Here is a 14,359-nt window from a genome sequence, read left to right on the forward strand (position 1 = left end):
ACAGTACAGTCACGCACAAAAGTAATAAAATATTGGCCTGTTTACAATGTAGGCGATGTATGAGAAGACTCCGTCTAGGGTTGTAAATGGTCGAAGTGATGACAGTGCCTAGGAGGATCTCCATCCATAGGTACATTACTGAACGTAGGCGTAGGTACCTATCCAAATTTATTGACAATTATTATTATATTAATGTAATTATAATTATTATTATGGCAGTGGATAGTACTTAAAATATATTAAAACATAACAGACAGATTTCTAGAGCAGTCTAACAACGAGCTTTAAAGCTTATAAAACATTATAAAAACTTTGTATAGTTACATAATAAATTATTAATATATAAAAAACAAATGAAATAAAAACAGTGTTTAATATTGAGCATTGTACAATTATATCACAAAGTTGAGTTTATCGAAGGATAGTTAGTGATGTTTGTAATAGCTGTCATGATAGGTACTCATCTATCAGGATCCATCCGATATTTAAATATTGTAAATAGTTAATAATCTCATATAAGTTATATTATTAAAAAACAGTTCTTTAATTTTAAACAAAACAATGAATGACCTAAGTAGCATCTTTATTAGTATCTACATACATAACACTTTATAATACTTTCTTAATAAAATATACTGTTTCTGAAATACTGAAGGTTAGTGCCCGGGAGGCTTTTGAAGTCCTTAAGTCTAATCGCGATTTAATATTTACAGGTCGAACATTGGCTAATGTAATACACGTACTTACAGGTATACTACCTCCTACTAGTAGGTAACTTATGTATTTGCATTTGCATACATAATAATATACCTAACTACAGGTTTAAATACAATTTAATGGTTATATTTATAAATAAATACTTTATCTACAAAAAGTTTTGTTTAATTGTCATGGTTCATGGACTCTCTTTCATTATGTATAACTTACTTACTTTTTTATTTTGATTTACATAGCCTACCCTATGAAGGTTTCATACACATTGAGGATGTGTAGTGAGGAAGGAGAACTCAGTGAAGAGTAGCAGACTGCCGGCGGCGGCGGCGGCGGCGGCTAGTGGACGGCGAGATAAGACACTGGTCTGTGCGGAGCGACGCGCGGCGCGATCAGTCGAGCAACGCGTCGGGCGGCGCGTCGGGCTCGGCGGCCGAGGGGATGGTGGTGAGCGTGCGGGGGGGAGGCGACCCCGGCGGCTCCTCGCCCAGCACCGCCGGCTGCCGCGTGAGCCGGGGCCGCGCCGCCCCCGCGCCCCCCGCGCCCCCCGCCCCCGCCCCCGCCGCGCCCGCCGCGCTGCCCGCCGAGCGCGACGTGCGCCACGTGCCCGTGCTGGCCGTGGCCGCCGAGCCCGACGAGTCGTTGCGCGACGACGACAGGTTCGAGTCCTGGCTGGTCTTGCGCGCCACGAGCCAGGAGGCGGCGCGGCGCGGGGGCGGGGGGCGGCCGCCGTACGCGCGCCACGAGTCCGAGCGGGACGACGAGAACTCGACCGACGAGGACACGGAGCCGGCGCGGGGCGCGGGGGGCGCGGGGGCGCGCGCGGGGGGCGCGGGGGGCGCGCGGCGGGCGGCGGCGCGCAGCCAGGCCAGCAGGCGCGCGGCGCGGGGCGCGGGCGGGGGCGGCGGCGCCAGCAGGCGGCGGCAGGCGCACGACGGCGCGTGGCCTCGCGAGGAGCGCTCGCCCAGGCTGTTGGTGTTGGCCGGGGTCTGCCGGTTGCTGAAGTTGCTGGAGTGGCGGCAGCGCCCGATGCCGCGCGTCACGCGGGACTCCTCGATGGCCTTGCACACGAGCGTGCAGTCCTTCTTGAACTGCTTGGTGAGGATGGCGTACAGGAAGGGGTTGCAGCAGGAGTTGAGCGGCAGCACGAACACCGTGAACACCTTGGCGGCCTCGAGCCCCACGAGCGGCGCGCCCAGGGCCGCCGTGAGCGCGCACACGGCGATGGGCGACCAGCACAGGAAGTCCGTGAACACCAGCAGCGCCATGCGCTTGGCGATGCGCGAGTCGTTGCTGTTCCACGCCTGCGAGCCGCGGATGGCGCAGTACATCTTGAGGTAGCACCCGAGCAGCACGAGGAAGGCCACGCCGTTGGCCGCCAGCAGCGCCAGCACGTACGCCAGCGCGCCCGGCGTGGACGTCTCGAAGGGCAGGCACACGGCGAACTTGCGGTAGTCGGACACGCCCAGCAGCGGCAGCGCGGCGGCGCCCAGCGCCAGCAGCCAGCCCGCCGCCATGACGCCGGCCGCGTGGCGCAGCGACAGCCGCTTGTTGAGGTGCATGGCGTGCGTGATGGCGTAGTTGCGCTCCAGCGTGATGACGGCCAGCGTGTACACGGACAGCTCGGCGGACAGCACGGCCAGGAAGCCGGCGGCGCGGCACGCCCCGGACAGCTGCCAGGCCAGCGCGCGCGCGCGGAACTCGCCCAGCGTGCCCGCGTCCACCACGGCCAGCACGCCCAGGTACAGCCCCATGCAGAAGTCGGCGGCCGCCAGGTTGGCCACGAGGAAGCGCGGCACGTCCAGGCGCGCGCGCGACACCAGCAGCACCAGCACCACCGTGCCGTTGCCCAGCAGCGCCAGCAGCAGCACGGCCCACACGCCGCAGCGCAGCGACCACCAGTCGAACAGGTCCACGCACGGCAGGAACGGACCTGGGGGGGGGGCGCGTTCATTATGTTCCTCGTCTTGTGGTTCCTTACTTCCTGATGCCATCTATTCTACCACACACACCCATACACACTATTTTAACCAACTGTTACCTGGCATGGGCAGGCACTGCACCATGGACTGCCCCGCCGAGCGCGCCCCCCGCCCCCCCCGCGCGCCCCACTCCTTGCTCCACGCCGCCAGCGCCTCGCGCAGCTCCGCCGCACTCTGCCCAGTCGCATTCACTGAAACAAGGTCATGATAAGTAAAGTGCTTCTGATCAAAATCTGAGTTCAATTTAGTAAGATGAAGCCGCGTTGTCAGTAACTCACAGTAGTGCGTGTAGAGGTCGGTGGCGTTGGCCCAGGCGGCGAGGTCGGCGCGCGGCGGCGGCACCAGCACCAGGTCCGTGAGCCCCGCACCCCCCGCGCCCTCCGCCCCCTCCCCCGCGCCCGCCCCCGCCGCGCCCAGCGACCCGCCCTCCCACGCCGGCAGGTACTCGCAGCAGTGGTACGCGTACGACAGCACCAGCGTCTGAAAAAGTTACATAAACAATTAAAACTGGTGCGAACCGTAATGACGTAAAAGATAGACCGAGGATTCAAATCTCGGCTTGTACCAATGACGTGAGTACAAAATGTCCAGCGAAAAGAGGGTGATTCACTTCTTTCTGACTACCTCTTAGGGAATTAAAGTCGTGAGCATGAATATGTATGTAACTGCTACGAGCGCTCTGTAATGTGAGGATAAACAGAGTTTCGTGCAATAAGGGCTGCTGTAGGTACCTGTATGCGCGGCAGCAGCTGCGGCGGATGGAAGTGCTTGAGGCGCGGGTTGTTGTGCGCCTTGAGATGCCGCAGCCACTGCAGCCCGCCCGCCGGCAGCGAGGGAAACCGGTTGTTGCCCACGTTCCTGCAACATGCACCAGTCAGCATACTCATACTCGTTACTTAGCTGACATGACAACGCTTAATTTTACGGAGGATCGTAGTCGTAGAAGGGGAAAATAATTAAGGGGCCAGATTCAGCTAGGAGAACAAGGATTCTCTCTCTCTCTCTCAGCCTTCTATAGTCCACTGTTGGACATAGGTCTCTCCTAACGATCGCCACCCCAAACGGTCGCCCGCCATCTACATCCAGCGGCTTCCCGCTACCTTCCGCAGATCATCAGTCCAACGGGTTGGGGGGCGACCGACACGCAAAGACACGAACAAGGATTGAAGGTTATAGTAAATATGAAGATAATGCGGACGGACAAGAGTCCCTTAAGGGAAAACATAAGGCGAAGGGAAGCCATTCCTACTCATCTTGAGCTGAAAATACTTAGCTTCCCACCGCCTAACTAGCTTTGGAAGGCGCGAAATGGAGGCTCGTGTGTAATCTTGAATGTAGTACCTACTCATTACCTCGCTGACGAGTAATACTAGAAAATCTGATATCATCGTGAAATCTCTAGTTTGGGAGTTTCATAATTGGTGATACAATACAAAGAACATTTTATGGCCTGAAAAAGCTGAAAATGCGAATAGGTAATAAAACGAAATGTTGACCTTTGCCGTCTAATCCCATTTCAAACTGAAACAATCTATGAACCCAGTAGTAGCCCTCCGGCCTCGAGGGTACAGAGAAGGATAAAAATGTGGCGGTTCATTATTTTTATCACCATGCATGGTGTGATTAACTCCTGTCTGGAAGAGGTGGATAAAACTTTCTGTAACTGCTTGACCTCACCTTCGCGAGCCGACCAATGTCACGGCTTCCAATGTCAAAGTCCCTCGTGATTAAATTATTCAGAAAATACTCATTTTATGACCACCATCATAAACATCGCAGTTTTATAGCTCCATCCACTTTGCGAAGTTCACAACTATTTGACGACATCATAAATTCTTAATGAAAATGTTATGGTTGTGTTGAGCGGTTGATGATTTGTTATTATTTATTAATTACAATTATAGGTTTGGATGTATTATGATTCATGAAGTATTTTATTATTCAAAAACACACATTACTATGTGAGTATACTTACAAGTCTTCAAGTTTCTCGATGGGCAGGAAGGCTTCAATATCGATGTGCTCTATCTCGTTGTCTTCGAGGTCCCTGCGGAGTTGCCAATAATAATAAGTATTAGGATAATACTACACTGTTATATTCGAAGTAACGTCGTGTCTATAACTAGCGATAGCGTTATGTCAAAGAACCGACTAACGAAGTTCAATCTTAATGCCTATTTACCTATATGAGCATAAGTATAGACAATCCATGCTGTTTTACCAGTAAAAGCACATCTCATACCGGTTTGAATGAACAACGACTTAATCAAGATGTTGATCTCGTCTCCGCGCCGGCCCGGCTGCCGCCGGGTGCATTATGTAAGTGATGCAACACATGGCACCGCGAGGCTGATCTCGCCCGGTGACGCGGGAGTGACATCACCGCTGACCCGGATCGCCTCCGATTGCAATTATCTGCAGCGCCGTCGGTCGTCTACATAATGGAGCACGGCCCAGCGGCCACATCGTGCACTGCCGGCGCCCGAGGCCCGGGAGATATCGGGTAACTCGCTAACTCTAACCGGGTGTTGCAAGTTCCGCGTCAACTTCCATGAATTAGAGCGCAGCTTTGATATTTTATCGCATTGTTATTGCGCGGCCGCGGGCTTCTGGATTGTCTCTCTCGGGCGTATTCAGTGTTTTACGACTTGCAATGGGAATAAATAAATATATCTTAGAGGTAGTGTGCTTTACTGAGTGCAATGCGTATCGTATTAATTTTGACGCGTGACGGTAATGTACACTATGCAAGATTTTCGCTTGCTAGGAAACGGTATTTGTATCGTTTCATTTTTCTAGTACTTACTAGGGCTGTGGGTCTAGTGTACTCACTAGTGCTGTGGGTCCAGAGTACTCACTAGGGCGGTGGGTCTAGTGTACTCACAGCAGCTGCAGCCGGGGGGCGCAGCGGAAGGCGGCGGCGGGGACGGCGCGGGCGGGGCGGTGGGGGCGGGGGGTACTCACAGCAGCTGCAGGCGGGGGGCGCGGCGGAAGGCGGCGGCGGGGACGGCGCGCAGGCGGTTGCCGGCCAGCAGCAGGTCGTGCAGGCGCCGCGCGTGCAGCCCCGATAGCGACGCCACGCGGTTGTACGACAGCTCGCTGCGGGGGGAGGGGGGATATATCGTGTCATGCTGGATAGTTACAGTCAGTATTGATAGTAGAGCACTATTCAGACCAGCGATTACAGTGCCGCGCGCGCGAACGATCTGAATATTTATATTATATGTATATTTAATTAAACAATAGTGTAAAGCTAAACAAAAAATAATGTTGCTTATTACAAATAAGTAATTAGACGTGACGGCATCAGCAGCTGAAAACTCCTCAGTTATTGGGAAACTTGGCGAAAGAGGGCGGTGAGTGAAAACAGATTAACAAAAACACCAGCTCTGAATTTAATAAAAGCCTTAGATGTGGTGCCGTGCTTATGTAGATCATTCACTAACTGCCGGCAGGTGCGACGGACATTCTCTATTCATGAACGATATCGGCCAGTTCCAGCCATTGAGTAATAATGAGCCACGTTCACGTTCAGCCGAGATACGGAGGGAAATGTACTACCTGTGACATGTGAACATTACATTTGATTACACTAACTTAATGGATCAACATAGTGGTATGTGTTCATACCACTATATTCATAGAGCCGTCAGTCTGTAATACCCCATTTACACTCTCGCCTCGTCCCTCGCCTCCTCGCTCGCCTCGTCACTCGTGCGGAGGCGCGAATGTAAACACCCACTCGCGTGTGACGCGAGTGGGTGTTTACACTCTCGTGCCGAGTTCAGTTGTTTTTGAGCTAGCAACGATGGAGGACGTCGAAGTTTTAGCCGCAACAATAAAGAATTTATGTATGATCACCGATTACTTCGCCGTTTATGGACCGATTTTGAAAATTCTTTTTTTTATGTATTGGGTTGAGATGCCATGTGGTCCCATTTTTTTCAAATTTTGATTCCACCTCCAAGGGTGGGTAAAGGGTTAAAAACAGGCTATGAATTTCCATTTTGGGTACCTATGAACCGATTGTAGTTAATAAAATTTAGAAAGTACATAGGTACTTAACTATATTTTTAACATAAAAAAAAATATGATGGTGACCTTGAGCTGATCTGATGATGGAAACGGAAGGTAGTCAAGGGAACTCCTCAACGGTAGGTATATAGCAACTACTTCGTGTTTACTACTGACTAGTAGGACTTATAGGTATCATTTGCTTCTTAATTTTGATTGTCAATTATTGCAAATAAACTAAGTATAAATAAGTAATAAAATAAAATAATGATAAAAAAAACGACTTCATAAAACCACTAAAACGTAAGAAATAATTTAAGGTTTAGACATGGTTTAGACCTATTCTATGTGACAGTACTAATATATCTAAGCAGGTAAGTACTGCTTTTATTTCTTACGTTTTAGTGTTTTTTTATTATTATTATTTTATTGAAATATTTACTTATATGAAATTAAATGTTTCGTCTTGCGACCAATCCATTATACAACTGAGGAAAAAACACTACGTTATAATTATACGACGACGAACACAACCTGCGCGGCACGATGTTGAAGCCAGAATGAAGCGGACGCGAGAGTGTAAACACCCGCTCGCGTGCGACGCGAGCTCGACGCGAGCTCCTTTGACTCGTGCCCCAAATACCGCTCCGGACGCGAGCGCCGCGAGTGGCGAGGCGAGCGAGGAGGCGAGCCACGAGCGTCTGTTCACACTCGCGCCTCGCCCCTCGCCTTGTCGCTCGCCTCGCCACTCGTGCGAGAGTGTAAATGGGGTATAAGAGTTACAAATCACCAACTTTACCTTGGTACTGATACTATTTCTCATCAATTTAAGTATCAAACTCAATCATTTGTAAGTAAGTACTATAGGTAAACGTGGTTTAGTTCACATGTCACAGCTGTAATAGTGTGGACCATAGAAGTTAATCAGGACTATTATAATTATTTATGGACTTAGATATAGATAGTTAGAGAACTCACAGCACTCTGAGCTCCGTGCACGCCTCCAGGTCCGGGATTTCTTCCAGAAAGTTCGACTTCAAGTCCCTGAAACAATAAATAATTAAGTTTACTTATAAGTCGTTTATTTCATAAAATGGGACGTAATTATACGGCTTAGGACCGGCCGGGGGTGGATTTTAATGACTAATAAGTGGCAAGCGCACGCTAACAAGATGATTTATTATACAAAATTAAAAACTGGAGATTTACGTGATTTGTGTACCTACCTACCGATTATAAAATACATAAGTAACTTCATCATAAAAGCTCATACCTAAGTGCTGTACAGTGTACGTAAGTGTATAGTACCTTTCGGTAGAGAGTTGTATGTTTCTTCAGTAAAACACAGCGGTAGCTATCTAATACTATGCTAATACTACTTATCCATTCAATAGTAGGAACTTGAACTTTTAGATTCGATAACTTTTTCCATGGACGAAATTTCGTGGTTTAAAAATCAAATAGCAGCGTCGGCACCGTCGGTGCAGCGCGGTCGAGCAATATGTATGGTAATGCGGACTGCAGCCGATAGAGGAAGCAATCAGTTCGGAGGTTCAGAGATGTGCCGCAATCTAACTCAGTCGGATGTAGAGCGGCCCTGAGCTGATGTAGCTAGTGCAGGGAGCCTCAGAGCGGTCTACAAACATCACAGGTGCCGACACTCACGTCACGACACGCGTCACGTCTCGTCACGTGGTTGCGCAACTCCGTCACCTCTCCGTGTCTTCCCCTATCTATTGTATTGAAATGTGCTTGTGCAACCGCTTTTATAGGCACCGCAGGCACATTTATCTTTATGTCGCCAACCAAAAACTTTCTAGGGTCATCGATCGACATCGAGAGTAAGTATAAGGACTTACATTATATTGGGAGCGTACCTTGTATTATAACTAAGTACTAACCCGTTGAGAGGTCGATGTGACGGAGCATCACTATAGCGTAGGAAAAACGAAATACTATTCTATCTCTTTATTCCAGCATTAATTCCGTTTCTGTAAAGCTGAAACTTGATCCGTTTGTCCTAGGTATTCTATTCTATTCTGAGAGGGGGCGAAGTTCCTGTACGTGACTCTCTCGAGTGGAACCTATGTACATATACGTTTAATTTCAACTCAGGCAGCCAAGCCCCCAAGTAAACTGGAGCAGCAACCTTCGGTGTTGCAATGGCTGAGGTACGCGCTATGTTGGCCCAAGAATAGATAATCTCGTCTCTGTTGTAGATGGAAAGATAACAAAATATGTTCAATCGTCTCATCCACTTCCTTACAGTCATGTCCTACATACATATGGAACTATAGTTGAGTTGAATATGGTAAGTATATTTAAGTAAGAAAGTGTTTATTTATGCAACAATGCCCTGTTATTAATCGTACCCTTATGTTACTACGGGACAGGTTGAGTAAGTAGCGTGTAAGAGTCCTATATTATAAACGATTATTATGCACTACAGTAAGGGTCTATCTTCGTGTATGGAGGTGGAGTGTGTGTTACTCACAGCGTGCGCAGCGCGGGCGCGTGGCGGCACAGACGCGCCACGTCGGCGGCGGCGGCGGCGGGCAGCGCGGCGCGGTCGGCGCGCAGCAGCCGCAGCCGCGCCGCGCCCGCCAGCGCCGGCAGCGAGCCCAGCGCGCGGCAGCCCGACAGCGACCTGCGAGGGGACATCACAAACTATTATAAATGAGGGTTGACTGCTAGAAAATAATTTTAGCATAAAATCCACGTCTAAAAAAGTTAGGCCACTTTAGCTTTGATAGTCTCAAATGTCCCAATCGCAGCAGTAAGTATTTTCTGCCAATCGGTATCAAAAACACAAACTAAACGAAGCTGTTATGTTGAAGACCGCATAAGATAATAAAACGATGATTTTCCTCCATAAAAATGCATTCCCCTAACCAGAACAACCTTCCAATAAAATATAAGCCGCTATTATCAATGTGACAAATTCCCGCAAAACAACCGGGCGAGGGGACGGAACGACGCCATAAAGGAATTGATATTGTGGAGACGGCGGCGGCGGCGGCGGCGGCTGCAGGGAGCCCGGAGCGAAGCCAAGCGAGGAGAGCACAGGTTTACGACACGCATTTTAATTTAACGATAAATTTACAACTTTATTAATGGCGGAGACGTGTGGCGACACAAAACCACGCTGTCTGCAGTAGTAACATCGGCAGAGAGCTATAAATCAGAGACGTAGATATAAATCAGTCGTCAAAAGTCGTGTCGTAGTGTTGTCGCCGCGCTAGCGGGGAACATTCGGGGACTGTATCTGATCTGCAACCGGCGCCACCGCGCGCGCGCGTGTGTGTGTGTGTGTGTGTGTGTGTGTGTGTGTGTGTGTGCGTGCGTGCGTGTGTGTGTGTGTGTGTGTGTGTGTGTGTGTGCAGCGGGTCACGCACAGCACACAGGTGCAGCGACTGAGTCATCTCGCGCCGTGATGCAGGTCAGCGGGGCAGGTGGGCCGCGGGGGGACTCGTCACTCCACCACAGTTACTGTGATGTATCAAGTCAACCTCCACACTCTCATTGTCAGTGAAAGTGGCTAGATTGCGGCGTCCCCGCTGCCCGGACCCGACACTATCCGGTCCGCAGTAATGAACGCCATTCTCGCAATCCCGAAGGACCGTGAATATCCTTCTTTCTAAGGATAAATCTACATAATTTATCATGGGTTGGGAACAGAAACGAGCTCGAGCTTGTAAAACTTTATAAAATAATGTCTATTCGTATTCCGGCGCGACTCTTTCTGAATGGAACTCCATTTCTGTCGGACTCGGCTCATCCGGTGTTCACCCGGCGCGGCGGCGGCGCACCGAGTTCATATCTAATTTTAATAAAGAAAGCTCTGAAAGCTCTTTCACAAGTTGTTTGTTTGCGAGCTTTATGTCAGTCAGTTCGAGGGATAATAACAACAGCGAAGTGTAGCACTGATCACTCAGCAAACGCTATATTATCTATGTAAGCATCTACACAAATTGATATTTTAATGAATTATTTTCAAAAGCTTTGAAGACCGATGCGTGGTGTTAGTAGGTCGCGTCGCCTCGCTCCGGCGCTGTCTAGTCGCGGAATGAGCAAAATTAATTATGAGTAAGTATATTTTTAAATACTTGAAATAAACTCCGCTTTGAATACGGAGTGAGCCGAGTGAGTGATGGCGCGGTCGCTGCCCGCGTTTTCACGGCTTCATTACGAAAGAAAAATTATCTTTCTATTTAGTAATATCAGAAAAAAAAGTCGAAGCCGCTACGCGAACGGAACATGATACTCTCTAACGAACAGAAAACTTATAGCTAAGGAGCTTTTTGTGGGATGTGTACCTATTATTTCGCATGTCATATCGTCGACTTTGGATAACTTTAAAATATGATAATATTTTCAAATGGTATTAATTTATTTCATTTAGGTTTCGGCTTCAGTTTGTGTTATATGTGAAATTATTTTATTGGTTTTAAACTAATACACAACACACCACTTCATATTCCGTAGCTATTCAGATATGTAGTTCCTCACCACTACTTGCTGGCATTACCGAGTGGTCCCCGACCGAGTGAGGCGCCGAGGAGTCAGCTCGAGAGCGACTCACTCAGGGAATGAAACCAGATAGAAGAGCTAGAATAGGGGCAAGTACAGGAATGGGATCACTTTACCAGATTAAGTAAGTGAGTAGGTATAACGGTATAATAAGATAAGGTAAGTAATCTACTTAGTAAAAGCTCGAAAATAATGTTAGTCTTGTTTTTGTCCCCGTTCTTTTTGGTTAGCATTTACACGGATTTAGTCAGGTATTGGGTGAAGCGGCGGCGGCGGCGGCGGCCATATAGCCGCGAGCTTTATGCGAGGTATAAAAACGTGCGCGCGACAGCTCGTGGCCATAAACGTAGTGCGAGTAGCGCCGGCCGCGGCCCGCTGTACTGTGTAATATACGAGTACTATTCTATTCTACAGATTACGAAAAATATGAGTTTGGTGTGCACCGGCATTCCAGTAACTCGCCTTCATGAACGTAAGTTTACTAAAAGTTTCAGTTGCAGGAGCTAGTAGTTTATCTTGTAATTCGCGGGCCAATTACTGATGTTTACAACTAGGTCTTTACACTTACCAGGCGTGCGAAAGATACGTAATGTAAATAAGAAGGCGGTACACAAGCATTAGCATAATAATAGTATTGGCCCCAGGGCTGCGCGGCCATCGGTAGATATTACGAACATGACAAACAAGATCCACTTTCAAAGAATATACGTAAACATAACATAATTTACATAACGCAATATCAATTGTTACACTTTCAATGAATCGGGTAGTTTTACTTTGATAGGTAATTATAGTTACCTAAATTCATATTTTATATTTATTTACAGGTGACAAAAAAGTTGCTTGTAGCAAGTGGTACAGTAGGTAGTCTTCATACATACCTTTTAAACATCTCAAACAGTAGATATCATTAACCTAACAAGTCGATGATTTCACCTAGTACTTCTGTGCTCCTAGTCTTTCATGCAAGGAGAGGAGCTGAGTGGCGTACAGACCCACTGTCTGTGTTACTCAGAATTTGAGTCAGTGGTGGCGGTCATCTGGACACTGGACAGGCACCACCTGTGTTTTAAGTTATACGCCATTGATACAGAAGGATTATCCTCGAGTGACGTATCAACTGACCATCATCAACGTCCGTCGCACCCTGGGCAGTCAGCGAATGACGCTTGGCTAATCCTTTAGCCACGATACGCCAAAGCCTGCAATACATTATGTTGGCCGAGCGTAGACCAACGCGAGCATAGACATAAGTGAACACAAGGCAAGTGCTAGGCAAAGCAACTGGTGACAAGCTACGACAAATGATATCTATACACTCTAGACCAACCTAGGCAAGTGACACCGAGCGATGGCACGATACCTTCTAAATTTTTGCAGCCTTCACTCGTCAACGCGCGGCCATCGTGTGTTGCTGGCTTTAAGAAGTAGGTAAGCATACTCACAGGGACACGAGGCGCGGCAGATTGTCGAGCGCGGCGGGGTGCAGGCGCGACAGCGGGTTGCCGCCCAGGTCCAGCCGCACCAGCGCCGCCCCCGCGCCCCCCGCGCCCCCGCGCGGCGACAGCGCGCCCGGGCCCAGCGACCAGATGCGGTTGTGCGCCAGAGATCTGTTGGGGATATTCATAGCCGATTCAGATAGGTACAATTACAATAGAACGTGCGAAAGCTCTGTGAATTAGGATGTGGATATGATAAGCACTGCTGCTGCTTAAGGCGTTTTCAAAGGCAAAGCTTTGATGATAGGTAAGTAAGAGATAGGTGGAATGAGGCGACTGTACTCACAGGTCCTCGAGGCTCGGCAGCAGCTGCAGCGCGGCCGGCGCCTCCGACAGCTGGTTCTCCTCCAGGCGTCTGCAACACACACAAACACACGCGGTCATACACACACAGACACAAGTACACACGAGGCAGTCACCCCTGTGGCTACCACGGTATTATAGTACATAATCTATTGTATCTTCTATGCTCAGTTTAATAGCTTCGTGATACCCTCTTCATCAGTAATCCGCTGTGTAATATTGAGTATCTCCTAGAAGCTCTGTCGGCCATCTATTCTATGTATTTCGAACTCTTACATGGTAGATCTGTAATATACTACGTTTAGGTACCTATAGCATTTGGGAAATAAATTAAGCTTTTAAATATATATTTGGAGCTTTCCAAAGTTCCATTAGATTGCATTACTATGCGTTCCGAGATAAGAAATCGAGTTTTCAATTAGTTTAAGCGGGTACGTCTGCCTGCAGTCGGCGGCGGCGGCGGCGGCTCGCGACAACAAATAGCCGTAATTAAGTCGCGAGTGGTCGTGACCGCCGCTGATGGCCGCAGCGAAACGGCCTGACGTAACATTAACTGCCTCGTTACGATCGTAGCTTTAAACGACTAAATGAAATGGTCGACACACTTCACTTTGTAAGCCTTTAAGCCGAGACCTCTGCAGCGAGGGACCCCCCCCCGCGCCCCCCGCGCCCCCCGCGGCCCCCGCCCCGTCCCCGCACAGCTACAGTTTACGACTGCGGGACGGTCGCACTAACTCGACTTGATAAAGTTAAATTATGTGCTAACAGCTGATAAGCAGTTCAAGAAGAAAATAAACTAGATTTATGTTGTTAAAGTTGTCGCGGTAATTGACGCGCGGAACAAGCGCCGGCCCAGAGAGTTACTGGAACACAGCAATGGCGATATTCTTTTGTCAAAATATTCAGTAGGTTAATAAATATAGCGCGGAAAGAAAATCTCTGTAGAGGGGACAATACAGGCGACGGACCGAGCTCTAATTTATGAGGGTTCAGAGTCGGCGGGCGGAATAGCCACTGGACATTCGCCGGCGCCCTCGCTACTGCTAGAGGAGGTACAGTGGAGGTGCTCGAGCAGGTACAGTGGAGGTGAGCAGACATATTGGATGTGAGGAGACACAGTAGAGATAAGGAGGTGCGGTGGAGGTACTCACAGCACGCGCAGCGCCGGCGTGCCCGCGAACGCTTTATCCGAGATGTACGAGATCCGATTCCGCTTCAGGATGCTGAAACAAACAATAATACGTACATAATAATAACTCCGACAAATCGAGAAAAATATTAAGGCAATATCGGGGGAAAAAATCTAGGCTTTGCAGAGGC

General features: G+C 48.8%; 1 protein-coding gene across 1 annotated transcript in view; it reads right to left on the reverse strand.

Moving 5' to 3' along the window:
- Window positions 1-97: 97 nt before the first annotated feature.
- Window positions 98-14,359, reverse strand: part of LOC105386962 (lutropin-choriogonadotropic hormone receptor) — a 32,524-nt gene continuing 18,262 nt past the window's right edge. The window contains exons 5-15 of the mRNA XM_038120578.2: window positions 14,191-14,262; window positions 13,023-13,091; window positions 12,683-12,847; window positions 9,202-9,354; window positions 7,686-7,751; window positions 5,658-5,792; window positions 4,669-4,740; window positions 3,425-3,551; window positions 2,972-3,173; window positions 2,753-2,884; window positions 98-2,644 (exon numbers count right to left, since the gene is read on the reverse strand). Coding sequence (XP_037976506.2) covers window positions 1,104-2,644; window positions 2,753-2,884; window positions 2,972-3,173; window positions 3,425-3,551; window positions 4,669-4,740; window positions 5,658-5,792; window positions 7,686-7,751; window positions 9,202-9,354; window positions 12,683-12,847; window positions 13,023-13,091; window positions 14,191-14,262 — 2,734 coding nt within the window. The 3' untranslated portion in view covers window positions 98-1,103. The remainder of the gene's footprint in view (window positions 2,645-2,752; window positions 2,885-2,971; window positions 3,174-3,424; window positions 3,552-4,668; window positions 4,741-5,657; window positions 5,793-7,685; window positions 7,752-9,201; window positions 9,355-12,682; window positions 12,848-13,022; window positions 13,092-14,190; window positions 14,263-14,359) is intronic.

The sequence above is a fragment of the Plutella xylostella genome, chromosome 14 (assembly GCF_932276165.1).
Source record: "Plutella xylostella chromosome 14, ilPluXylo3.1, whole genome shotgun sequence".
In the NCBI taxonomy this organism is placed as follows: Eukaryota; Metazoa; Arthropoda; class Insecta; order Lepidoptera; family Plutellidae; genus Plutella; species Plutella xylostella.